The sequence below is a fragment of the Mustela nivalis genome, assembly GCF_964662115.1.
Source record: "Mustela nivalis genome assembly, chromosome: 1".
Taxonomy (NCBI): domain Eukaryota; kingdom Metazoa; phylum Chordata; class Mammalia; order Carnivora; family Mustelidae; genus Mustela; species Mustela nivalis.
Genome location: NC_139020.1, coordinates 101451746 through 101478175, shown reverse-complemented (window position 1 = coordinate 101478175; position 26430 = coordinate 101451746). Strand labels below are relative to the sequence as shown.

General features: G+C 37.4%; 1 protein-coding gene across 5 annotated transcripts in view; it reads right to left on the bottom strand.

Annotated features, from left to right (window-relative positions):
- FXR1 (FMR1 autosomal homolog 1) overlaps nucleotides 1–25906 on the bottom strand; it is a 59062-nt gene extending 33156 nt beyond the window's left edge. For all 5 annotated transcript variants that reach the window (XM_082744683.1, XM_082744684.1, XM_082744685.1 and 2 more), the window contains exons 1-3: nucleotides 25673–25906; nucleotides 7540–7592; nucleotides 5812–5905 (exon numbers count right to left, since the gene is read on the bottom strand). In XM_082744683.1, the coding sequence (XP_082600809.1) occupies nucleotides 5812–5905; nucleotides 7540–7592; nucleotides 25673–25723 (198 nt within the window). In that variant the 5' untranslated portion in view covers nucleotides 25724–25906. The remainder of the gene's footprint in view (nucleotides 1–5811; nucleotides 5906–7539; nucleotides 7593–25672) is intronic.
- Nucleotides 25907–26430: the final 524 nt, after the last annotated feature.

The following is a 26430-nucleotide window of genomic DNA, read 5'->3' as shown; positions in this document are numbered from 1 at the left end:
ATTGTTCTTATTACTCTTGTTTCTCTCAAGGCATCTATCCCAACATTATAATTGAAATATAAAGACATAGGAACATAACATCTGACAAGTCACCATTTAAAAAAAAAAAAAAAGGTTTATGCCACAAGAACAGAAACTTGACAATTCTTATCTCAACCAGAAAGCACCACAATTTTAAAAAAAAAAAAAAAAAAAAAAGTTTTTTTAATCAAATATGTTAAACCCAAGAGAAAAACCTTGTAGAATTATATACTGGCTTCAGTGTCAGCCTTCCTACGGAATGTGTTTGTGTGAGCTCATGTACTAACCTCCTGAACAAAGCAGGTATCTATAATTAAAAAACAAAACAATTCACATGTGAAATCACTCAGGAAAAAAACATTCTCGATTGCACTTCCAGTATCCCAGAATACTATATTATATATCCAGCTTAAGAAAATTTAAAGAAATCATTTTCCCATGATTTCCAATTTCATAAGGTGAGCATTTTCTTAGCAATCTTTTTTTTTTTTTTAAGATTTTATTTATTTGACACAGAGAGAAAGAGAAAGAGAACACAAGCAGAGGGAGTGGGATAGAGAGAAGCAGGCTTCCCACGGAGCACAGAGCCTGATGCGGGGTTCGATCCCAGGATCATGACCTAAGCAGAGGGCAACACTTAACAACTGAGCCACTCAGGCACCCCTTTCTTAGCAATCTTAAGTTAGCAAAGTCAGCAAAGCAAGCACTTACTGAAAAATTTTTCTTCTATCAAATGTTAAAGATCTTAAAACACATGCCACTTTTTAAAAAAGTCAAAGAAAAAGCCACTAAGAGGTTTAAAAATAAGGCTTTGGATTTTAAACCTTTGTTTCAAAACCTTCTTTCTCTTATAAATCATATAGTGCTTCCTTAAGGACATTAGACCATGACACTAATTTATGTTCTATAATTCCATGTAAGCCTCATATATTGACTGGAAAGATGAACCTCAAGTAGCCAAACATTTTTACAGTAGTAAAATTTTAGGATAAACCATATGAAATTGTCAAAATTCAACCATTCCTGACTTACAAGAAAGAAACTGTCATACTGAACTTTAAATGACTGAAGAGACTCAATAAAAATCTCCCTCAAAAAAAATCTTTTTGTTCTAAATCCATTAGTGATGACCAAATCAAAGTCGCCTTTCCCTTCTTAAAAGAAGAAGGGTTCTTAGAGGTACAAAAGAACAAGAGTTGTGAGTCTGGCACAAAACTGACAACACTATGAAATAGTGTAACGAACGTATCAGAGAATAACATTCAAGTCAAAAACTGGAACTGGTCTCGGTTTCCCAACCTTCAGCCTGTGTGACCTTGGAAAGCTTAGTAAGTATTCATAGAGCTTAGAAGACGCCCTCAAGAAACTGTTATGTCAAACTCAGATAATCTTTTTAAAAAGCCAGTTGGGGGTGCTAGGTGGCTCATTCAGTTAAGCATCTGCCTTCAGCTCAGGTCATGATCCAGGAGTCCTCTGACTGAGCACTGGGTAGGGCTCCCTGCTTGGCGGGGGTGGGGGGGGGGGTGATGGTGGTGGTGTCTGTCCCTTCCCCTCTGCCTCTACCCACCTCAACCCACTTCATCACCCCCACCTCTGGCTCCTGCACATGTAAGTGCCCACTCTCTCTCTCAAATAAATAAAATCTTAAAATTTTAAAAAGCCAGTTATAGCTTATACATGTTAGTGCTATACAAGCGTCAACTGTTACTTAATGCTATATGGTATGTGACTGACAGAAACAGTGGCTGATGACTTAAATTAATATACTAAAACATACTGTGCAATGAATTCGTCTAGAGAAAAGTATCAAGTTAGATTAAAAACCTAAATACTCCTGGGGAGCCTGAGTGGCTCAGTGGGTTAGGTGGTTCTTGATTTCAGCTCAGGTCATGATCTCAGTGTGGTGGGATGGAGCCCCATACATGGGGCCACATGCTCAGCAGGGAGTTGGGTTGGGATTCTCTGTCCCACTCTTCCTCTGCCCCTCCCTAACATGCACACCACTCACCATCTCTAAAATAAATAAAGCTTAAAAAAGCAAAACAACAACAAAAAAATACTCCTTAAAACAACAAAGACCATACCTGTAGAAATACTGAAAAAAGTATCCTGAATGCCACACCAAAAACTTAGCAGACTAGAATACAATAAACTTCATGGGAAAAGCCATTAAATATACTTTTTAACTGTCCAGGAGAAAGCACCACAGATAAAAAATTACCCATAAAATACAAAGATTTCCTACATCAAAATCCACATAAACAAAAACACACAAAATTCATATTGGCTTACAGCCAATAAACTAAAAGATGCTCCATATCACTAGTGATAAAGGAAATATTAACACTGAACACATCAGCTTTCCTGTTACCAGTTTTATAAAACTTTACAACTTAATAATAACCCAGCCAGTCAATCTATGAGGAAACAAACACCTTCATGTATTAGCACTTTTGGAGGACAAAATTGTATGTTCTGGTACCATCAAAATTTTAAATATATACGCCTCCAATTTAGCAAGTGAACCACTTAAGATTCCATAAAATCAGAAGAGCGGTTTACTTAAGGACATTACTCTGTGTTTATTTTTTGGCAACAGCAAAAAAATCTGTCAGTAATTTTAATTTCTAATTATGATACGTCTGTACTAAAAAATATTATGGGGTGGTTATAAAGAATCAAGTAAATCTGTTATGTGCAGCATGAAAATGTCCATTATATCCCAACTGACTGAATACAGAAATCACAAACATATAACATTCCCAATTTAACTTTAAACTCTTTTAAAATGCAAAGAAAAATACAATTCTCGTAAATGAGATTTAAGCGAGAGTGTACAGACAAGTATATCTACACTAAGAGGAAGTTTGTTTTTTTTATTTTATATAATACTGTATCATTTCATTTTTTACATTAAACTTTAGTACAATTTAAAGGGGGAGGAGATTAAAAAGAGAACTACCCTAAATACTCAGTAATCACACCACTGGGTATTTACGCAAAGAATACAGAAACACTAATTCAAAGGGATATATGCACCTCAATGTTTACTGCAGGATTATTTACAATAGCCAAACTATAGAAGCAGCCCTAATGCGGATCAACTGATGAATGGACAAAGATAGGGAGGGGGTGTATACACAAAGATACACACACAACAGAATATTACCTGAGCCATTAAAAAGAATAAAATGTTGCCAATTGCAACAACATAGATGGAGCTAGAGAGAACAATGTTCAGCAAAATAAGCAAGTTAAAGAAAGGCAAATGCTGTATGAGTTCACTCATATGTGGAATTTAAGAAATAAAGCAAAGGGGAAAAAAAAAGACAAACCAAAGCACAAACTTGTAAGTATAGAAAACAGAAGGTTACCAGAGGGGAAATGGGTAGGGGAATGGGTGAAAGAGGTGAAAGAGATTTTGAGTACACTTACCTTGATAAGCCCTGAGTTAACACATATAAACCTACACAATCACTATATTGTATACCTAAAACTAATCAAACACTGTATATTAACTACACTAGAATTACAATTTTTAAAAATTTTTAAAAAGAGTAAGTAGTTTCAAAAATTTGGAATCTATGGGTGGCAAGATTGATTTTAAAATTCTTTATGTATGTAAATTTTCAAATTTTTCAAAAGTGGAAAAAAATGACATCTTAATTTCAGATAATGATTCTCGTAATTTAAGGAGCAAACTTCACCAAAATGGAACCATAGAAGACAATGTGAAAGAAAACACTCTGCAATAATCAATTTCCAAATCGTTCCATCTCTTACACCAATATTTTGTATACAGCTGGAGAGGCAGGCTAAAAAGATGGTCCAGGAACAACTTAGTCTGAGACAGGGGAAAGCACAATAGCACCACCACAAGCACACCACCAAGTTTTTCCTTTAATCTGAGCCTTGACACTATCATTATCTGAAAAATTTAAAAACTATGAAAAGCACTAGTTTCACAACTAACCACCACACATTTCTACTTCCAGAACATTTCCAAAACGAAGTCATTCCTTGCCTGCCCCGACTCATCACAAGAATTCCAGAGGAAAAAACTTCTGAAACAGATATAAATTTTTACCCCTCCCTACAAAAAGATGTTGATTAGAAAAGGATTCATTGCTGAGAAAAACATTTTCACTGGAGTCTAAAGTCCAAGTGAACAAGTATAGTAGTAATCAGCAGCAGTACCCACCAGTAGCCTATTTCACACTCCTTTACTGCAAACACTTCACCACTTTGTTTCCCTGTGTCTTCCCATACCATCTATGATACTTCCCTAAAAGACACAAATACATATCACACCCAGACTACAGTTACAAGACTCCTTAGAAAGAAGTCCTTAGTTTCCACTTTTGGTGGATATGAACTATAAAAGAGAAAGTACAATTAAGCCGTAACAAAATTGATTTAGCAAAAGCAAAAGGGTTCCTAGTGAATTTAGAGCAAGTAATTAAAATCTAGGCCAAATTTCAGAATGGAAAGGAATTTAGGCTACCAGGAATTAAAAGTGCCACCATTCTTTGGGTTCCTAGCACATTAACATCTACGATTAATAGGAACTCGAAATTTACCAATAGAATTTACAAAAAGTAAAAAACATACCTAAGTGAGTTCATATGCCAAGACTCAGAACACTGTCTGGCACAGAATACATACTGCTAAGTGCTTATAAAAACATTTAAGACAGATTATTTCATCTGTTTAAGTGTTCCTATACCTCCAGATACCCCCAACCCGACCCTACATAAACTAGAAAAACATATTTAGCATATTAGAGCACCTCGAAGGAATTACATCAATTTCTTGAAAATCACAAGTTTCCTATTTCCAACAGACTCACAACACCTCTATTTGACAATTACTTCCATATTTCATTTCACATAACATCAGGCATATTTAACAACATTAACATACTGAAAATAGACATCCAAACTCCACTAGTGTGAAAAAAGCAACGTACAAAGAAATAGCACTATATGATCCCACTTTTATTTTTAAAAATAGGGGACAGCCTGTGACTGACAAATACAGTGAATAGTGGTTTTTTTCTTCTCATGTAATTCCTATTTATTCCTTTTTGGTTTTCTGTACTTTTAAAATCTTCTGGACATTTCTAAAGTATTCAACAAGACAGTATGTGTATACAATATTTCACATTTTTATGTATCAACTATATTAATGATCACAATAAAGGACTATTAATATATTATAAAGATACTAAGAGAAAAAGTACAAGAAAAGTTTTAAAGTGATTAGCAAAAAGGAAAACAGCAACCAACACCACACAGCTCTCTGTGCCATATTCTATACAAACCAATTCAAATACACTATCATTCTTTTTTTTTTTTTTTAAGATTTTATTTATTTATTTGACACACAGAGGTCACAAGCAGGCAGAGAGGCAGGCAGAGAGAGAGGAGGAAGCAGGCTCCCTGCTGAGCAGAGAGCCCGATGTGGGGCTCGATCCCAGGACTCTGAGATCATGACCTGAGCCGAAGGCAGCGGCTTAACTCACTGAGCCACCCAGGCGCCCCTACACTATCATTCTTAACTCCAAAATTATTATTTTCATGGTAAGGAAACTTGAGCAAGGACACAAAGCTAAAAATGTTAAAGCTAAGACATGAATCCCAACTGACTCCAAAACTCAAGCCCTGCTATATACATTACACAGCCAATTAACAACAGAAAGACCAGCAAAACTATCAGCTAAACAGATTTTCCTAAAAGTGTATTTATTTAAAACAAAGTCACACACACAAAAAACCTTAAAATACATACCTCTACTTCATCTCCTTCACTGATTTCTTTTTTTATGTCAGGTGGTGGTGGTAATCTAACTTCATTAAATGGAACCTGGCGTTCTGGCTGCCAGCTGAAACATCAGGAAAGGAATTAACAATTTTGAAACAGATTATTCGAAAAGCCCCTAATATTTAAGCTGTAGTCTACGCTTACTGTTGTATATCTGAATTAATCATTTAGCTTTCCCTAATGAAAAGCAAGCTTCATTCATATTACATTCTTCCAAGTAATTAGTCTGTTAAAATTTTTGCATGACTCTTGATGAAGTTCATAAATTAACATCATAAATACTAATTATGTGTAACTGTCCAAATTACTCATCCTAAAGTAACAGTACATACAGTTTTCTAAAAATGAAATAGGCTAAGTTCATAGTAATAAATCAGACTTGAAATAATGTCACATCTACATTGTCAATAAACAGTGCAACCAACTTATTTCAAATAATCTTACAAGTATGACTTCTCAAAGGAACAGAATTTCAGAGCTTACAGAATATTAACTTCATAATTCATGTGCACATGTTCACAGAAATGCAGAAAATTACTATTTTACATAACTGAATTTCAAGATTTAATTTTCTTACACAGAATTTACATTTTCTGCAATAAATATACATGTTAATATCAAAACTTGGGAAAAGCTGACTTCTATCTTTATAGCAAATATGACCAAATTAAAACAAACTTCACTACTGCTTAACTAACATTTTTCGTGTCATACTGTATAAACTGGATTGATAAAATTAAAAATTCCTCCCTATTCTAATAATATTCATATGCCTGGGAGGTACACTAGCACATAAAATATCAAATAAATTCCTATGGCTTCCAACTGAAGATGCTATGCAAAACATCAGTAAACAAGACTTTTGAGTGCTTTCTTTTCACCATTACTATTTAAATGGCAGCTGCAAAGACAGGAATCACCCCAACACATGTTTCTACACACAAAGCTGCTGGGCAGATCTCTCTTCAGGCCATTCCAGAATCAGTTTGAAAGTTAAAGTTGAAGACATCTTTTGACCTTCAATTATACAGTGCTCCTTTACAACTCTTCCAAACCAAGCCCAACATACTTTCACATTTACTTGGGAAGAGAGGATTAGGAGCAGGGGAATGGGCAGGATCCCCGCTAAGTAGGGACCCCCCCCCAAAGTGGACTCAAACCCAGGATTCCAGGGTCGTGATCTGAGCCAAAAGCAGCCGCTTAACCGAAAGAACTTAAGCGAATGAGCCACCAGGGTGCCCATCTTTCACATTTTTAAAACAAGGCCTAGGCCCTACAACTATAAAACTGATACTCCTAATTAATACCAAGTTTAAATTAAAGGCAACCCAATACAAACCAGCAGCCATTTGGAAAGCCTTCGACAACATCATTTCAACATTCTGGGATTTTAAGAATTATGCATAGTATAATCCCATTTGTGCCATCTGATTTTTGCAAAAAAATACTAATTCATGTTCACATTATGTTTTTACCAAAAAAAGTCATGCAAAAAGTAACAAGTATACTGTGGAAAGAAAAAGAGGTGAAAAGTCATCAAAACTAGAACTACCTGAACTTTTAAGATGATCAAACAACCGAAGACTCCCACCCAAAAGCAAAATCATTTTCCACTGGCAATCAGAACACCCAGAAGCAAACACGAATTTAGCACAACCAATCTTTAAGATCTCTATTGATCAAAAAATGACTTACTTGTTCTCAAAAACAACTGTGAGGGAGTCTTCATGAACATCTTTGATAAATCCCTGCAAAAAACAAAAACATTATCAAAAGCATGGCAATATCCAGTTAAACATTACATTAGGGGTACCTCATTGGCCTGGTCAGTAGAACATGCAACTTTTGATCCCAAGGTTGTAAGTTCAAGCCCCACTTTAGAGAGAGCACTTAAAAAAAGTTACATTAATTGCAAAAGCCTATATTACACATACAAACATTGAACACTGAAAAGAACCCAAAGCTTGGAATTAGGCAGATGTGGGTTTGATTTCCATCTCCATCATAATGAGCTACACATCCTCAGAAGTTACTTAGCCTCTTAAAATCTGTTTCTACATAGTGTCACCTACCCTGGAATTGGGAAAAAAAATCAATGTACATCCCTGAAACATCATAGGTATTAGTCTATACTCAAAGTGAGCAAGGCTGTCTTTAGTACTGTGACTAGGAGTTCATGCTCTTAATCAGGCTGCCAAGGTTCATATCCCAAGTTCTAGCATTTACACATTTTTGGGCATAATTTTAACTTAATGGTTCATTACAGCATCATACCTTATGGAATTACGAAAATTGTGAGATTTAATGTTCACCATACTACTTGGTGAAATTACAAATATAAATACTACACTCCGCCATTAGTAAAAAGCATTATTACATTTTGAATACTAAACTTCCATTAATTTAATTTTATTTTTCCTACTAAGTTCCCTTCCACCTTCACTTAAAAACAAAAAACAAAACAAAACAAAAAAACTACAATAAGTACACTGCCTCAAAGCCATTTTGGAATGAATGTAAAGATTTGTAATAAAAATCAGTGATCATTTTATATTCTTAAAATTAATTTTGAAACCAGTATTTTTAATCTATCTTCATTTGATACAGCTGAAACAAGCTGTTAAGATCTGACATTCAAGAAAAGAGCAAAGGACTTGAGTGTAGAGTAACTTCAAATACCTGCTCTGCCACTGTGTAACCTTGGGAGTGCAGTCCATGTAGCACTTGTATGATTACAGCTGACATTAAGTGACCCTTTATATACTATCAAGAAGACAACCTTAGTCAAATCCTACATACTTTGAGCCACAAGGTATTCACAATAAATAATCTTCCAAGACATCTTTATCACACGAGACTCCATAATATCACTAAGAACTAGCTAAATAAACACACTTGCAATACCTGGTTAAAACGAGGCAGGGATGAACACTTCCAGTTTACCTCATCTTCCTGTCCAAAAGTCACCTTAGTAATACTAAAGGAACTTTGATAAACCAACAATAATGACAATAAAGAGAAAAGAAAAAACTGCAACAAAACTTCAGAAATTCAGAAAACAGAAATATCAGTAATTTTAAAAACAAAGCAACAATTATTAATATTGAAATACTTACTCTATGTCAGACATTATTCTAAGCAAACAGCAAACCAAAAACTGAAACAAACGCGCAGCGAAAAGAGCTGAAAAGTAAACAGATCACTACTACTACCCCAGAAAATTTAAAGATAGAAACTCTTGAAAAGGAGAGGGTAATAGATGTGGCTAAATATAAAATCATTTTCCTTCATAATATAGATTCACCAATCACAAAACGTAGGTAACTAATAAAACTAAATAAAGTCATTGCATTCTTCTCACATTTGCTACTCAATTGCATGATTTTGTATTTGGCCCTGATCTCACTCCAGCTTCAAACATCTATCACCTGCTTTAGTTGTATGCTATGGGACATTTCAATGCAAATATCCTCATGTGAGACTAAACACGGGATACAATCCTTCCAATAGTGCTATAGCAGTTCCTGCATGCAATTTCAGAGACAATTTTTATTCCTCTTTCTTCCCCAAAGGTAAAAATTAAGAGCTGCTATTCCAGTTCTGATTATCTGACTATGTTATAATAATGAGAGCCTGATGAATTTCTCTCCTCCTAGTAGGTTCAACCACAACCACTTTCTGCAATGATTTTGATCAGCACTTTAACAGCTATGCTACCAGCAAATCTATCTCTATTAATACCCTTAACATTTGTAAGGAATATTTCAGAAACAGAATTTCCAAGTTCATGAATATGAAGTAAAACATACCTTACCATCAGAGGTTAGTCCTCTTCAGCTTTCATTAAAATTTTCTACTCCTTCACAAACAACTTTCAAAGTCTAGAATGTTTCACCAAGAAATCTTTGCCATTTCTGTATAATTTACAAAATGAGTTCCTTCAAATCAGAGCTCTAAGCCACTGGGAAATTCTACATTCTTCATTCTAACATAAACCTGTTTTTCTACCTAAATGTCAACATTCATTCAACTCTTTCCAACCCATCCCCACTTTACTTCCACCACCAGCATCAGCTTTGTTTGGGTGCACATTTTCCAAAAACTTTAAGAAAAAATACAACTCCAGACACATACTCAAATTACTAATATCCTTCAAGCGTAAGATTAAATAGATTAGGAATGAACTCTTAGCAAAAATGCTCTAATCCCCAAACCCTAGATTCTAGGGATAATGTGCTTCTAACGGCCAGATCTCTATGAAATTGTGTCCATCTGACGCAGGACTCAGATATCACTTCTCATGGTTCTTTCTGTATGCTCGAAGTCACCAAAATGATGATACTAGGTCCCTATACACTCAAGCCCAAAAAGAGCAGGGTAAGGCACTTCCAAAATCTTTTGAATCAGGGGACAGTAAATTAACAATGGTCATATTTGTCTGCACAAGACAATAGCAGGGCCTTATGATTTTATGTCCCCACAACTTCTGTACCTCCTTGTGTTTTAATCCAACCTTTGGGGATTCTGTCTCTTCAGTCACCATTCATCTTGCCCAGGACCTTTATTTCTCAGAACAAAATCTTTTACATTTCTTTTTCCTCTTCCCACATATATGCAAACGTGCAAATTCCAAAACATCATTATAAGATGGTCCTTTGTATGTTTATATGTGAAATTCTTAACTACAAAGTATCATCAATAAGAAACAGGCAATATAACACATCAAAAATGTGATCAAAATATCTTTAGAATGTTGTCCATAACAAAGCAACAAACAGAACATTACATACTAAAAACCTAGAAATGTCACGAACTGTGTGAAATGAAGGTAAGGGATGAAATAAAGAGAACAGCAAAAATCCCTAAGCTGAGTAAGTATTATTTGAAGAACTGTTTTTTTTTCAAAATACAGCCTTAAAAACAGTTTACTTTAACTTAATAACTCAAGGTAGCAAGTTGTGTTCTTTTGTTGTTGGTGGTGGTTTTTTGATGACAGAGAACACTACAGCTGAGAAACAGGTTTTCAGCTTGATGAGGGCAGTTTTAGAAGGAAAAAATCCTATTGGTTAAGCAGAAAGAAACATGGTATGAATTATTTCAGGAATTGAAAGACCAAGATTATAAATACAGCAATAAATAAGGACAATAACCAGGGACCCAGTCTACAGGAAAGTTACCAGATTCTAAAAATAAAATTTCTATGGGCACATGGCTGGTTCAATCAGTAGAGCATGGGATTCTTGAACCTCAGGACTGTGAGTTCAAGCCCCACACGGGGCATAAAGCTTACTTTAAAAAATAAAAAAATTTTTTAAAAATTCATTTACAGACCTTCCAGAGCCCTCATTTTAGTGAAAGGAAAGCTAAAACCACATGTATCTACATAACCCCCAAATTCACCACCTAGGAGGCTATAAATGCTGAATTTAAACACTCATCTCTCTGGAGCTCTTCTCAGTAACTCTTTTTCAATCAGATGATAAAGTGCTTTTCCTGATTTGTACTTTTAAATTCCAAAAGGCTAATTTTAGTAGCAATACTAATTTGAAGAAATAAAAGCATCTTTCCTAAAAACCCTTTTTAAAACAAAGTTCTTGGGGGGGAGGGGAGGGGTGCTCAATATACACTTCACGACTGGAAAGGCAAGATATTACCCAAAAGACGCTCAAAATAAAACAAAATTTTAGTGTTTAAAACCAATTTATCAAAAGCTCTTGCTTTGAACTGTGATTTACAAATCCAAGAAGATGCATGAATCCTTTCTTTAAGAGAACTTTCCCACTAAATCACTAAGAACACACCTTAATCCAGAAAAATTCCTTTGACTGCAAGGTAACTGTCCTTTCAAATAAATCCAGCCATTTCTTTAAATTTCTCAAAGACCCACTAGTAATCGCAACTCATTACATCACAAAATTTACATTCCTTATCAAAAGGAAAACAAACTCAAACACCTTAATACTCAGCACACCACCCAGAACCAGACAACTTCAATCCTTGATTTAAACTAAGGTTTTAGACTGGAAACCTAGATCCAAAACCTAAGATTTAGGCCCTGAAAATTCTTTTTTTTTTCCCCCAAAGATTTTATTTCTTTGGAGAGGGAGAGAGGGAAGGGGACAGGAAGAAGGAAACTCCCTGCGGAGCAGGGAGCCTGAGGCGGGACTCCAACCTAGGTCGGTGGGATCATGACCTGAGTCCAAAGCAGATGCTTAACCTACTGAGCCACCTCAAAATTCTTCTCAGAAGAGTTTACTGAGACGCCAGTCTCAAGTAGTAAAAGCAAAAGGATCCATCAAAAATCTCTAGTTCACACTTATTCTCATAAGCAAAAGGTAAAAAGTTCTCACACAGCACTCCTCTTTCAAAATATTCTTATATAAGATTCACTCTACCTTTAATATTTCTATCAAAGTTTTTCTCTCTGAAGTCTTTCTAAAACTTTCATGAAATTTTAAAATTTCATTTGATGACTTAATTACTGAGGCAAACTTGACAAAAATACTGTATTTCTAAAAATATGCGGACTAAAATAAATTCTCCATAAAGACACTGGGCTCAGTTTGTTAAACTCTGTTTCCTCTAAATGGGCTACCTCTCCGTTTTCCCCAGCTGTATCAGTTACCGTTGTGAATAATTATTATGAAAACCCAAAGGGCACCTGGGTGGCACAGTTGGTTAAGCAACTGCTTCGGCTCAGGTCATGATCCTGAAGTCCTGGGATCAAATCCCACAATGGGCTCCCAGCTCCGTGGGGAGTCTGCTTCTCCCTCTGACCACCTTCTTTCTCTCATGCGCTCTCTTACTCTCAAATAAATAAATAAATCTTTAAAAAGAAAGACAGGAAGGAAGGAAGGGAGGGAGGAAGGAAAACAACCCAAGAGAAAAGAAAAGTTACTAGCATAATTTATGCAAAATTCACCTCAGGTCCTTCCATGCACCCCTCCTTTCTCCTCCCAAGAACTGCCACTGGAGATCTCATTATCACTTGTTATCCTTTGATCAAGTATCCATTTTATTTACTAATTTCATCCTTTGGCCCCAGCCTACCTTCCCAGCCCAATTTGTTAGATACTAAATTTAGTAATTTAGCATTCCTGAAATCAAGATACTTCTTACAAACTGATAGCAAATCTTAGAGAACACCAGATAACCACATAGCAATCAGGGTATAAATGTCACTGTTCAAGCCTGTTCAAACTTGGTTTGCTTGCAATTTTCTGTAAGCACTTGACTGCAACCTCCTGACACTTCATTCAGCAAACCAATGAAGGCCAATTTTAGGAAGGATTAAGGTTTCTTACCAGAAGGTTGTTCTGTTGACACCTTCTGATAAAATCAACAAAGCACCAGCACCAAAACTTGCAGAGTGGATGAAAATTCTTGCAAGAAAATCCTGGAGATAATAGAGAGCTCTTTTAAAGTATGCTTACAATATCAATGCTCTCCATGATACTGAGGAATATACTGTAAGAAGAAACACTATCACCTGAATGTGAAGATGTTTTCTCCAATTTATTTTGTTTATATCTTCCATTTTATTCATGCAAGCATTTATAAGACATCTTTCAGGGAATCCTGGATGGATGGCTCAGTTGGTGGAGCATGCGGCTCTTATCTCAGTGTCCTATTTCTGAGCCCAGCTGACTGTAGAGATTACTTAGAAGATCTTAAAAATAACAGTATCTTTTGATAAGTATGAAATACCACTCAGATTAACTGACAACACTTCTTAGTGTCTCTCAGAACTAATACCACTTTAGATGAAACTATACAAGATCTTCCACTAACTTCCCAAATCTGTATAGAAAACTAACCTATTCCTTAGACTCTAAACCGCAATTTAAACTGTAGAGACACCTCTGTCATTGGCTCACTTTCATACCTCAAATCAAACATGTCAAAAATCAGAATCGTCTTTTGTCCTGCTTTGCACTCTACAGGTTACGATCCACTTGACAAGAGTAAAAATAAAATAAAATTGAATACAGCACAGTATATTTTAACCAGGCTTCTAAGAGAATACAGCCCAATCACTAAGGCATTCACAATGGGTAACGAACTAACTTCTCTTCCATGGATCTAGAATGGTACTAGCTAAATGAACTATACTTACAAGAATTGAGGAAATAATGCTTCTGTGTAATAATTTGAATGAGACACCCTATTATGCTAAGAAATTTAGAGGTTCCTAGCACAGATGATTGTCATTGTCCAAGTAATTTTGTACATGTCTCAATTTGCAAAAGGAATCAAAGCTTCTTAAACTAATGTATACCAAGACACTCAAGTGCCAAAAGTACTTAAAGCTACTCCTCTCCCCAAAAATACCATGAGAAATCTTCTTCCTAGTGCTCTTATATCAAGCACTGTAAATAATTTACAATTAAACATTTTATGTTATGTTCCTGGACTGTGTATTCAAGTAACAGATACATTAAGAACTCATTAGGGAAGGGGAAAAAAAAAATCTCACTAAGGTACAATAGTTTCACTGTTAAGATTGGGTCTCAGATCCACTACTTAGTATGTGATAGGTAAAACAAGAGGGCTAAAGGCAGTTAAGGTAAGGATAATAAAACTCCTAACTGGCTGTATTCTTGCCACAAAGCAAGTCACAATGTCCTCCTTCAAGGAATCTCTACATTCTTTCCGGAGCACTCCAGAGACTTTCTGGAGCAATTCTCAGGAGGCTCTATCAACCCTGAATGAGACTGAGCTTTCCTGGATGCTGGGCATCCTCCTCCTAATTCCCTCACGTGCAAAAACAAAACAAACCCGAAAACAATTTTTTTTAAATACACATTAGTAGCACATTTGCCTAAATATTAAAAAATAATTCATATAGTGAAGATAAAATAAATAAAAACACAAGAAAATTTAAGAAATTCTATGTATAAAGATGACACATGCTGCACTTAACCAGGACTGGAAACCCTGGAGCCCTGATAGGAAAAAAAAAAAACAGTTCACTATGTAAAAAATAAAACTTCTCTATGACCAGAGATACCAAAAAGTCGACAGGTATTAAATGAGAAGGGGCACTCAAATGAGTCCTAAGAGGTCTCAAAAAGTGACAAAAGACATTCAATAGGAAAACAGGCAAACAATTTATGGAAAAGCAAATCAAAATGCCCAACATACATTAAAATTCACAAGAGGGAATCTAAAATCTGCAAATGAAAGTTCCACTGAGAAAACCATTTATATCCAACTGAACAGCCAAAATTAAAGATTACAGAACCCATTTTTTGGCAAAGATGTACAGAACAGCTTTTATATTTATTGACAGAGAAAACAGGAAGGGTTAAGCCTTTTGGGAAGTAAGGTGCACGCTCTCAAATAAGTAAATTAAAATCTTAAAAAGTTTAATTTAAAAAATCTAATTAAATTACACTTCAAGGGGAAACAGCCAAAACACAATCCTATTTTATAGAGCAGTGATGGAAAAAAACCTTCATGTGTATATGAATATGTACCTATGTACCATACAATTGAATGCAGAGAAAAATCTAGTAGGGTGTATACCTGGCTATAAACCCTATCTGAAATGGAGTGGGAATGAGAGAAGAGTACGTGGCAAAGGGAAACAAGGAAAAAAAGGGAAAAACTTTACAACAAAGCAACTTCATGAACACTTAATGCCTACATGTTAAAATTATACAAGTGCCTACGTATGCATATTCTTTAAAAGAACTGAGATATATCCTAAAGCATTCTATCAACCAGCACCACACATATACAGCACCACTTTGTTATCTTTTTTTATTTTTCCATCTCTAGGGATCTCAAATCTACATTCTAATTAACAAACTGGTTTGTTTGATGCCTACACCACCTACAAGATTTGAATTGAAATTTGATTCCAATAACAAGCACAAATATTTAAGACTAATACTACAATCAAATTTCTTAACTTCAAGCAGTACTTTTTTTGAAGACCTACACAAATCAATCTAAAAGTGGAAGTCATTGCAAATCAATGGACAAATGTTCTCCAAGTAAAGTCCAGAAATTTACTGATTACGTTAGAAAAGTTACTGCATTATGGAGTAAGTTCTAACATGGGAAAAAATTCCAAGTCAACCTTCAGCATTCTCTAATATTGAACATTTAACTATTCTGAGCTTTAAAAAATGACAATGAAGATATAAAGATTTCATAAGAATGCCTAAGTACATACTAACACTTGTACATCAATGTTCTTGGCTTGTTAATTTCACATATCCAGCAGTTCTTGAAATGGAATTACGTAATGGTTCCACATAGCCACCTGAAACTATTATGACTTTCCAGTTGCAAAGGGCTGAAGTTACCCATAGTTCTATGTATCTGTAAAGTTCTGTGACAACACCAAAACTCGACAGGGTCCATATATTAATAGCTAAAAAGAATTTTTCAACTGCGTAAATTAGAATCAAAAATGAAGTTAATTTTGAATGTATGCCATTATATTACCTAAAATTAAAAACAAATCAGTGTGTCCCAAAGCCAAGAATGAAATATTCAGCTGTTCATTCAACGAACATGTACAGAAGCCCTACTATACACTAAAGACACATAACAAGCCACTGGAAAACTTAAGACTTGAAAAACATCCTATAATCTGAAAACTTTCATATAAAAGCAAAAAGTTACAAAATGGAAAGAAAGTTTTACTATTGATTAATAAGCCCTGTAAGAAATGCAGAGATACAGAAAGCCTGAGTCTTGATCCTGAAGAAATCAACAGCGCATGCATGCCATGTTCATCTGCCAAAAATAACTATAAACTTCATCAATTAATACTGGAAGGGACCTCTACTCATTCTCCCAAAAAAGCTTGGCAAAAAATGCTGAGGCTAAAGTAAAGGAAACAAGTTAAAACAACTGATATTTAACTAAGATTCAATGCTGTCTCAGCATCTTTTAATATAAGACAAACTATAAAGTTGTATGTATAAATAATATATATTTGAATCAACAAAGCAATCCTTTGTATTCATTTTGTTCTGCTTTATGAAGACTTGATATTAGAAAATTTAACAGATCAAAGTCTCTTACTACTAATAAACATCTGCCAGATAATATTCTAAAGCCTTTAAATACGCAATATTACGTGGCAAGATTACCCAAAGGTGCCTCATCATAAGACTATTTGAAAAAGGGGCGCTTGGGTGCCTCAGTGGGTTAAACCCTCTGCCTTCAGCTCTGGTCATGATCTCAGGGGCCTGGGATTGAGCCTCTCTGCTCAGCGGGGAGCCTGCTTCCCTTCTTCTCTGCCTGCCTCTCTGCCTACTTGTGATCTGTCAAATAAATAAATAAAATCTTAAAAAAAAAAAAAGTATTTGAAAGTTCCATATACAATGACCCTGGAACAACACAGGAGATAGGGGTACCCACCCCAACACAACTAAAAATCCACATTTAACATCTGGGCCCCCCAAAACGTAATACTAATAGCCTACTGATGACCAGAAGCATTACCAATTACATAAACAACCTATCAACACATATATACAGTATTCTTCCAGTAAAGCCAGGAAAAAATGGTAAAATCATTGACAAAAATACATTTATACATATAAGCAGATTCATGTAGTTTAAACCTACATGTTGTTAAATGGTCAAAATGCATATGCATACACAAAAGCATTTCAAGTATTTCCCAAAATACTTTCTACAGCAAGCAATATGAGGCTAGCAACTGAGAATGGCATTTTTAAAAAACTGTCTAGGGGCACCTGGGGGACTCAATCTTAAGCGTCTGCCTATGGCTCAGGTCATGATCCCAGAATCCTGGGACTGAGCCCAAAGTTAGGCTCCTTGCTCAGCCTGCTTCTCCCTCTCCCACTCCCCCTGCTGGTGTCCACTCTGTCAAAAAAAATAAATAAATCATTTAAAAGAAGGCAAAACCATTACATTGTTAATAAATAAATGCCTAGCATAAATTATAATTTGAAGGGGCGCCTGGGTGGCTCAGTGGATTAAGCCTCTGCCTTCAGCTCAGGTCATGATCCCAGGGTCTTGGGCTAGAGCCCCGCATCAGGCTCCCTGCTCAGCCTGCTTCTCTCTCTCTCTCTCTCTCTCTGCCTGCCTCTCTGCCTACTTGTGATCTCTCTGTCAAATAAATAAATAAAATCTTTTAAAAAAAAATTAATCTGAAGCATATACCTAGTTTTAAGATTTCTACCAGCCATATTCAAATAAGAAAAAAAAAAGATTAAATTCAATAATAATTTGTTTAATCCAACATATTCAAAATACTTTAACAGGTAATCCCATTTTAAAATTGTTTTACGTTCTTTTTTTCCATACTAACTCTTTGAAATCCAGTATAGGTTTTACAATTAAAGCACATCTCAATTCACACTAGCACATTTCACTCGTGGCTAGTGACTGCCACATTGAAAAGAACAGATTTTTATCAAGTGAAGACACAGATCAAATCACTTCTCCAAGAATCCTCCCAATCAGTTCTCTTTATTCCAACTGTATTAACACCTTATTAGGAATAGTATGTAATTAATAACTTCAGAAGCCATACATTTAAACTTAAAAAAGAAAATCACTTTGAAGGAGGAAAAAAGGGCCCTGGCAGGCCGAAAGGCTCAAAGGATGAGGAAGATAATAATGATAAGGAAGATGAACAGCTATCCTGTAATGTGAGGAATGTGTACGTATATTTAAAAAATTGTTCTGCTAAGAATGTGTATTGAAGTGCAGCTCAGTATTAGCTTCAGTATACAACTGTTCAGATTTTTGTACGGCTGACAGGACTCTTTTTAGAGAAAATATATATATTTTTTAAACCCAGGTTGTTGGGGCACCTGGATGGTACAGTCATCATGCATCTGACTCTTGGTTTCAGCTTAGGTCATGATCTCAGGATCCTGGGATCTAGCCCCCCCATCCAGCTCAGCAAGGAATCCACTTGAGATTCTCTCTTCTCCCTCTGCCCCTCCCACTCATGCATAGCTTGCTCCCTCTTAAAATAAGTAAATCTTCGGGGCGCCTGGGTGGCTCAGTGGGTTAAGCCGCTGCCTTCGGCTCAGGTCATGATCTCGGGGTCCTGGGATCGAGTCCCGCATCGGGCTCTCTGCTCAGCAGGGAGCCTGCTTCCTCCTCTCTCTCTCTCTGCCTCTCTGCCCACTTGTGATTTCTCTCTGTCAAATAAATAAATAAAATCTTTAAAAAAAAAAAATAAGTAAATCTTCAAAAAATAAAAAATAAAAATGGAGATTGCAAATTTAGAAGGGCTCCTATAGTTAAGATTTTAAAGCTTCTGATGTTGAATGTTTCTAAATATTTAGCAGTTTTCTTAATTTCTTGACTTGTGTACTGTGGCACAGCAAACTTGTAGGAATTACCATCAATAGTAAATTTTCAGTTTTTTAGAATGTTGCATTTGGGGTTTTTTTTAACATATGTATTTTAAAAAGTCATATTTTACTGAAGTCTGAAAAACCAATCTGAACCTTGAATCAGTCTATTAATTTTATGGATCTAGATTCAGTTGGCCTCAGTTTCCTCAATTGCTGTTAACATTACCTCCCCTTCACTGTGATTCTGAAAACTAAATGAGATAAATTCATATAAAGTACCTGCACAGTCTAATACGTACCTGAGTGCTCAATAAGTAATAGCTTTCTTAGAACTAGACAGGACCTTAAAGCAACAGAACCTAGCAGATACTACCACTAGATAAATTGTTAAAAGCAATCAAACTGCCAAATACTGCAGATGAAAGAAAAAAAGGGTCTTATGACCCCCTAGTTCAAGAATTAGGATCACTCATGGAACACGTATCACCCTTTTGACTATTTAAAAAAAAAAAAAAAAAAAGGGTGGCTCAATCTGTTAAGCCTATTAAATGACTTCATGACTTTGGCTCAACTCATGACCCCAGGGTCCTGGGATGGGGATCCTACTTCTCCCTCTCCCCATCTCTGCTTGTGTTCTCTCACATTACCTCTCTCTTTAAAAAATGAATAAAATCCTAAAACAAAACAAAACAAAAGGCACACTAGTTTGAGGTACCAGGCTGGCTCAGTCAGAAGAACCCGCAAGTCTTGATCTCAGGGTCAAGAGTCTGAGTCCCATGATGGGTGCAGAGATAACTAAAAATAAATGAATAAAACTTACGAAAATAAAAATAAAAACCTAGTGTGTTACATCCTTAACATTGTGGTAGAGAACATGCTTCTTGAATTATCAAGTGTTTGCTTTATCTTTTTTTTTTTTTTAAAGATTTTATTTATTTGAGAGAGAGAACAAGCAGCAAGGAGGAACAGAGAGGGAGGAGGAGAAGCAGGCTCCCTGCTGAGAAGGGAGCCCAAAAAAGGGGCTGGATCCCAAGACTCTGATATCATGAACTGAGCCAAAAGCACTTAACAGACTTAGCCACCCATGCACCCTGCCCTGTCTCTGTGAAAAAGTACTTATGTATATGCCCACTACTCTGAGATTTCCTTTGAAGAACCTTAATGCTATACTAAATTAGGCACTGGAAATGAGAAGTCCTCGAGTTAAATCTCATTTCAGCTCCACTGTATGTATGGATAAGTTACTTGTTACTGTCAGTTTCCTAGTATATAAAATGGGAATAAAAACACCTATATCATGGAGTTTTTGAAAGAACAAAATCAGAAAATACTAGTATAAGCTTCATAGACTAACAAGGAACAGACACAGTAAACTATTATCTTACAAAATGCACACAGACATGTGATGTTACAAGAAACATACAAGTGCATGAAAATATGGAAGAAAGCATGTTTTAAGTACATAAAGCCAAGACCTTGACAATATATATCTCTAGGTAGATAAAAAATATTTTTCATTTTTGTTTTCAGATTTTTCTTACATATTGCCTTTATAATATAAAAATAAGATTACAAAAAAGTATAATTTCTAAAAATTAAGTGACTTCTTCAGTTAAATCTTAGTTCTTTTAAGTTTTTATAAAAGCACATTTTAAAACATGAATGATTAGGGCGATCTTTGGAATTCCCATGTGTGGACTCCCCATACATACAGTATTAAGTTAAATCTTTTGCCAAAAAACAATTTTCAATTAAAAAATGTACAGCTGGGGGCGCCTGGGTGGCTCAGTGGGTTAAGCCTCTACCTTTGGCTCAGGTCATAATCCCAGGGTCCTGGGATGGAGCCCCATGTTGGGCTCTCTGCTCAGCAGGGAGCCTGCTTCCCTCTCCCCGTCTGCCTGCTTCTCTGCCTACTTGTGGTCTTTCTGTCAGATAGATAGATAAAATCTTTAAAAAAAAAAAAAAATGTACAACTGGGAATTATCTTTAAAATATGTGGAAATGTGTGTTTTTTTTTTTAAGATTTTATTTATTTGTCAGAGAGAGAGAGGGAGAGAGAGCGAGTACAGGCGGACAGAATGGTAGGCAGAGGGAGAAGCAGGCTCCCTGCTGAGCAAGGAGCCCGATGCGGGACTCGATCCCAGGACGCTGGGATCATGACCTGAGCCGAAGGCAGCTGCTTAAGCAACTGAGCCACCCAGGCGTCCCGTGTGGAAATGTGTTTTTTAACTTAACAGTGTCCCTAATATTAAAGCAACCACCATCTATCTTTTCCTCAATTAATCTGCACAAAGAAATCAATATTCAGCACGAACTTTGAAAACTCAGTACTCTCAAGAAATTCCTCTACTAAAATTCTATCGGTCATCATTAATTAATACTAATAAACCTACTGCATAATTAAATTATTCTCAAATTTCATTTTAATATCAAAGTAACAGGAAATTTTGGAAATACTGTAGCACTCTGAAATTTGTAGTCAGTCAAAGAAATTGCAGAGCTCTGAAAGTAATCCTTTTTTTTTTTTTTAAACTTTTATTTATTTGACAGAGATCACAAGTAGGCAGAGAGGCAGGCAGAGAGAGAGGAGGAAGCTGGCTCCCCGCTGAGCAGAGAGCCCGATGCGGGGCTGGATCCCTGGGTCCTGGGATCATGACCTGAGCCAAAGGCAGAGGCTTTAACCCACTGAGCCACCCAGGTGCCCCTGAAAGTAATCCTGTCTTCTACAGAAGGCCTGAAATTTCACTCAACCAACTCAGAGATTACACATTTCCTTGGAACACCATGGAAACTTTCCTCTGTATCAGCCAGAAATTGAGGGACTTACTTTCAACCTCTACTTAAATTATATTCTGCCCATGGCTATGCAAGTTGGAATGCTATTACAAAGTCAGTATCATACATATCAGTTGCTAAGCATTTTAATGACTCCAAATGGGCAGAGGGTTTTGGGGGGATAACTGAAATGTTCTACAGTAAGGTTATGGTAATGGTCACCCAACTCTATAAATACACTAACAACCATAAAATGTAAATTCTTTCTTAAATAAAAGCACTTTCAATGGCCAATAGTATAAACCCTAAGATGCCTCACTCTAGGTAGAAAAGGCTATAAACAAATTTTTATATAAAATTATATCCCCTATCAAGTACTTAACATCGCTTCCCAATTCCCAAAGATTTAGAAGCTGAGGAGCGAAGAGAAGCACATCAAGCTTTTACCTCCTTAACAAACTACAGATTCACTGTTAAAAAAAAAAAAAGAAAACATAGTATTTTTTTTTTAACCATCCTAATTTTAGGTCACATCTTCTTTTAGCTTTTCACTGGTTCCAATTAATTTGTAAGAAGTTTCAGTTCCACCAGAGTATCTTTAACAAATGTCTACAGAGTACTGCCTCAAGGCATAATGATACAGGCTACTAAACCCATGATTTTGAAATTCTATTGCGATTAGCATTTACAGCTGTGTCTGTATATGGGGGAAGGGAAGAAAAGAAGGAAAATCAGAATCACCTGCACACTGAGGAACACCACCGAAAGAATAAACCAAAATGTGAACAGCTGTTATTCAAAGACAACTTTTCTTTCCAAAATGCCCTCACTGACCACTATTATTGTTTACATTAGAGGATTTTACTTAAAATTAAATTGCTGCTATGCTAAATGAAAAAAGCCAGACTCAAAACATTCAGCATACTCTATGAATCGACATTCTGGCAAAGGCAAAACTATGGGGACAGGAAAACGCTCTAGGATCTGGGGGTGAGTACGTACAAAGGTACGTAAGAGAAATTTGGGGAACAGTGGAATTCTTTGATCTCCATGGTGTTGGGGGTTGTTACACATGTACCAAGGCTCATGTAATTATGTACCAGAAAAGGTAAATTTTACCACATGCAAATTAATCTAAAAAATCCATGTAGTTAAAAATAATTGTGCAGTAAATCAATTTTTTTCCAAGTGAGCAAGCAGTTCCACGGGATTAAAAAATTGGGGATATGAACGAACTCAAACCCTTCATTTTACAGAAAATATATGCTCAGGCACGCACAAGATAAATACATGGGGATTCAGTTTACCATTACCTAACTTCAAATCCAGGGCTCCTCCCACCTCACCATTCTCGCTCTTCCAAGAGTTCTGAAGACCCCAGTTTCCACAATGTGCAAGTGGATTATGGTAGGACATAAAATTCCAAACGTTCAAGTGCAATTATTTTAGTACAATGTGGCTAGGATCCCTCCCAACCTTTGCCAAAGTATACCTTTCTTTGTGAAGTAAAAATTAGTCCACTCAAAGTCTAGGTAGACTCAAACAGATCTGCAGAGTAAGGATAAGGATCAACAATACTTCAGAGTTCCAAAACAAGGACATTCACTGTGAATTTGATTAAAAAACGAAACATAACAAAAAAAAAAAAAAAAAGGGAAAACAAACAAACAAACAAACACCCACACCAGAGCACCTGGGTGACTCAAGTCAGTTAAGGGTCTTCCTTCAGCTCAGATCCCTGGGTCCTAGGATGGAGCCCCCTGCCGTCCTCCCTGTCTGCTTCTCCCTCTCCCTCTCTCCCGGCTCATGCTCTCTCACTCTCAAAGTAAAATTTAAAAAAAAAAAAAAAAAAAAAAACCAACCAAACAAAAAAATGCTGTAAACAATCTTAAGACTTTCAAGCTGATAACCTTAAATAATCTTACAAAATAAAAATAAGAAATAAGTATTTTCTATAGCGATCAACACCAATACTTGACTAAAAAAGGAATCTTCTACAATCCACATGCTACGAAATAGCTAAAGGCAAAAAAAATTTTATTTTTCAATTTCCTAGAGGAGGGGGAAAAAAAGCATACATCCATTACACAACTGTATCACCATACAGTGGGAATATGAAACTTTTCCACGGGGGGCAATTGCAAACATGATGAACCTTACCTACCCTGGACAGCAAAAGTACGGCAAGCCCATTTTTTGTGCATCGTGCCACAACTGTATCTGGGCTCAGAGAAGTCAACTACTAGGTTTCAATAAGAAGTCAATGAAGTATCTACTCAAATTTCACTTAGATCTTTTGACACCAAATATTAAATCTATATCCAGTCAAGCAAAAAGCCTCCTTTCCACCAGGCAGTCACTGTTTTTACTTTGCTGACCACCTAAGGCAACTGGTAAAAAGCTTAGGGAGATCCTTTTAGACGCCAAATGTGACTCCCCACCATGCTATCACCACGTGACAGTTAAACCAAATCCATACAGTTTATCAGTAACCTACAAAACGAAAACAACACTAACAAGAGGAAATTACGACCACCAAATAAAATAAATCCCGTGGGACAAAAGGTAGGCTGAAATGAAACCCAGAGAGAATATATTCTGAGTACACACAATACTCTTGTATTAAGAGAGGCCCTTCATAAAAATAGCCAGGACTCTCAAACATTTGAGATCCTGGCTTACTTAGTAAGATTGACTGACAGACACAGCTGGGGAGATTTTGTATTGATCTTGTAACATACTTTTGGAGAAAAAATCAGGACAAGGTACAGTTACAATGGCAAAACTAAACTGAAAGGATTTCATTTTCAGTAATGTGACACCCCCCTCCCTTACATTGGAAGCCCCGACTGAATTCCTCTACTCTCGAATTCCTCTTCTATTTTCCAATCCCCATCCCATAATAATGCATCTCCCGGTGCAAACAAACAAAAAACCTCGTGCGGAAGAAACAAAAAAGCAACAATTCTTTCCAAAAACACTGAATAACTAATATAAAAAAATTAGTCACCTCCCCAGCAGTCTCCCTGATCGATTTCATTTTTTCAATCTTACTTTAAAGCCTTTAACTCTAGCCTTTTCTTCCGTAATAAAGGGGCTAAGGCGCCGCCCAATTTCCCAGGCCGCAAAAATATTTCAACCCGCCACCTTAGGTTTTCTAGTTTTCTCTTCGATTCAACCCTCAATTCGGAACCCGCTTCGCAGTCAGACACTAAAGTTTATTAGCCCCAGACCCTAATACAAAGGTGAATTCTTAAGATTCCGCGACGCACCGCCCCCCCCCCTGCAAAGGGGTGGGGAGGGGTCGGAGCAGCGGGCCGAGGCGCTCCCGCTCGGCCCAGTCCGAGGGGCGGGGGAGCGGCTGTGACCACACAATCCCACCACCTCCTTTCACGACTCCCCAACCTCCCGGCGCTCAGGCCTGCTCCCAGGGAGCTCCTCGCCGCCCCGCAGCGACTCGGCTTCTTCTCACCGGCCCACCAAGGGCCGCACTAGCATCCAAAAATAAGGTTCATAAGTAGGAAAACGCAAGAGGTGTCCGACGTGTTGTTTCAAAACATAACGGAGCCCTGGCCCCCGAGACCGTTAAACCGCGCGGGTGGAGGGGGGAGAAGCGAGGAACCCAGCAGCCCCGGCTTCGGCCTGGACGCCCTTTTCGACTCCAAACCTCATTCTTTGGGACCACCAGCCCTCCCCCAAACCTGCCTTAGCCCCCAGAACACCCGACAAAGCGGCAACAGGGTCAATACCTTGTAGAAAGCCCCGTTGGAGCCGCGAACCTCCACCGTCAGCTCCGCCATGTTGGAACCGCAAAGGCCGCTGGGAAGAGATTCTAGAAACTTTCCAACCAGAGGGGAGGAGGGGGGAGGGGCGTAAAGAAGGCGGGGGAGGGGCGGGGAAAACAGGGCGGGGACTGGGATCCCCCGCCCCACACCCCTGGAGTCTCACAGTGCAACCCCGACTCACCCACTGGGGTCCCTCCACTCCTTACATCACTGGTCGTGGGCTCCGCCCGCCGCTGCCAACGCCCGGTTCGCCTCCCGACACAATCGCCAGACCTTTGCTTACCCGCCTCTACGTCCCCGCCCTCCAGTACCCACAGCTTCCTGGCCCCAGCCGGTGGGTACCTCCAGCCGCCCCGGCGTGAACTGCCTGGAGGCCGTCTGCTCCACGCGTCGGCTCTCCGCGGCGCTCGGGCATTCTGCCCCTAAACTTCTGGCAAGCGCTGGCAGCCCCTAGCTTCGTTATCTAGGGAAGAGCAAGTTTGGGGGCTCCAGTTGCCCACTGGCACAGCCTTTGGGCGGGAGAGGGAGCTTAAAAATGTACACACTGTGTCCCCCAAATTCTTTCACCTCGCTGTTTTTTATTTAAATCGGTGGCCTTCTCTTCACTCAAATTCACAGTCCCAAGCCTCCTCACACAGTTCGCTGGAGCCCTCTCCCCACCTGTTAACATTTCAACTGATTAAAGTCAGGCTTAAGTATTGAAGCTAGTTTTTTCAGACGGT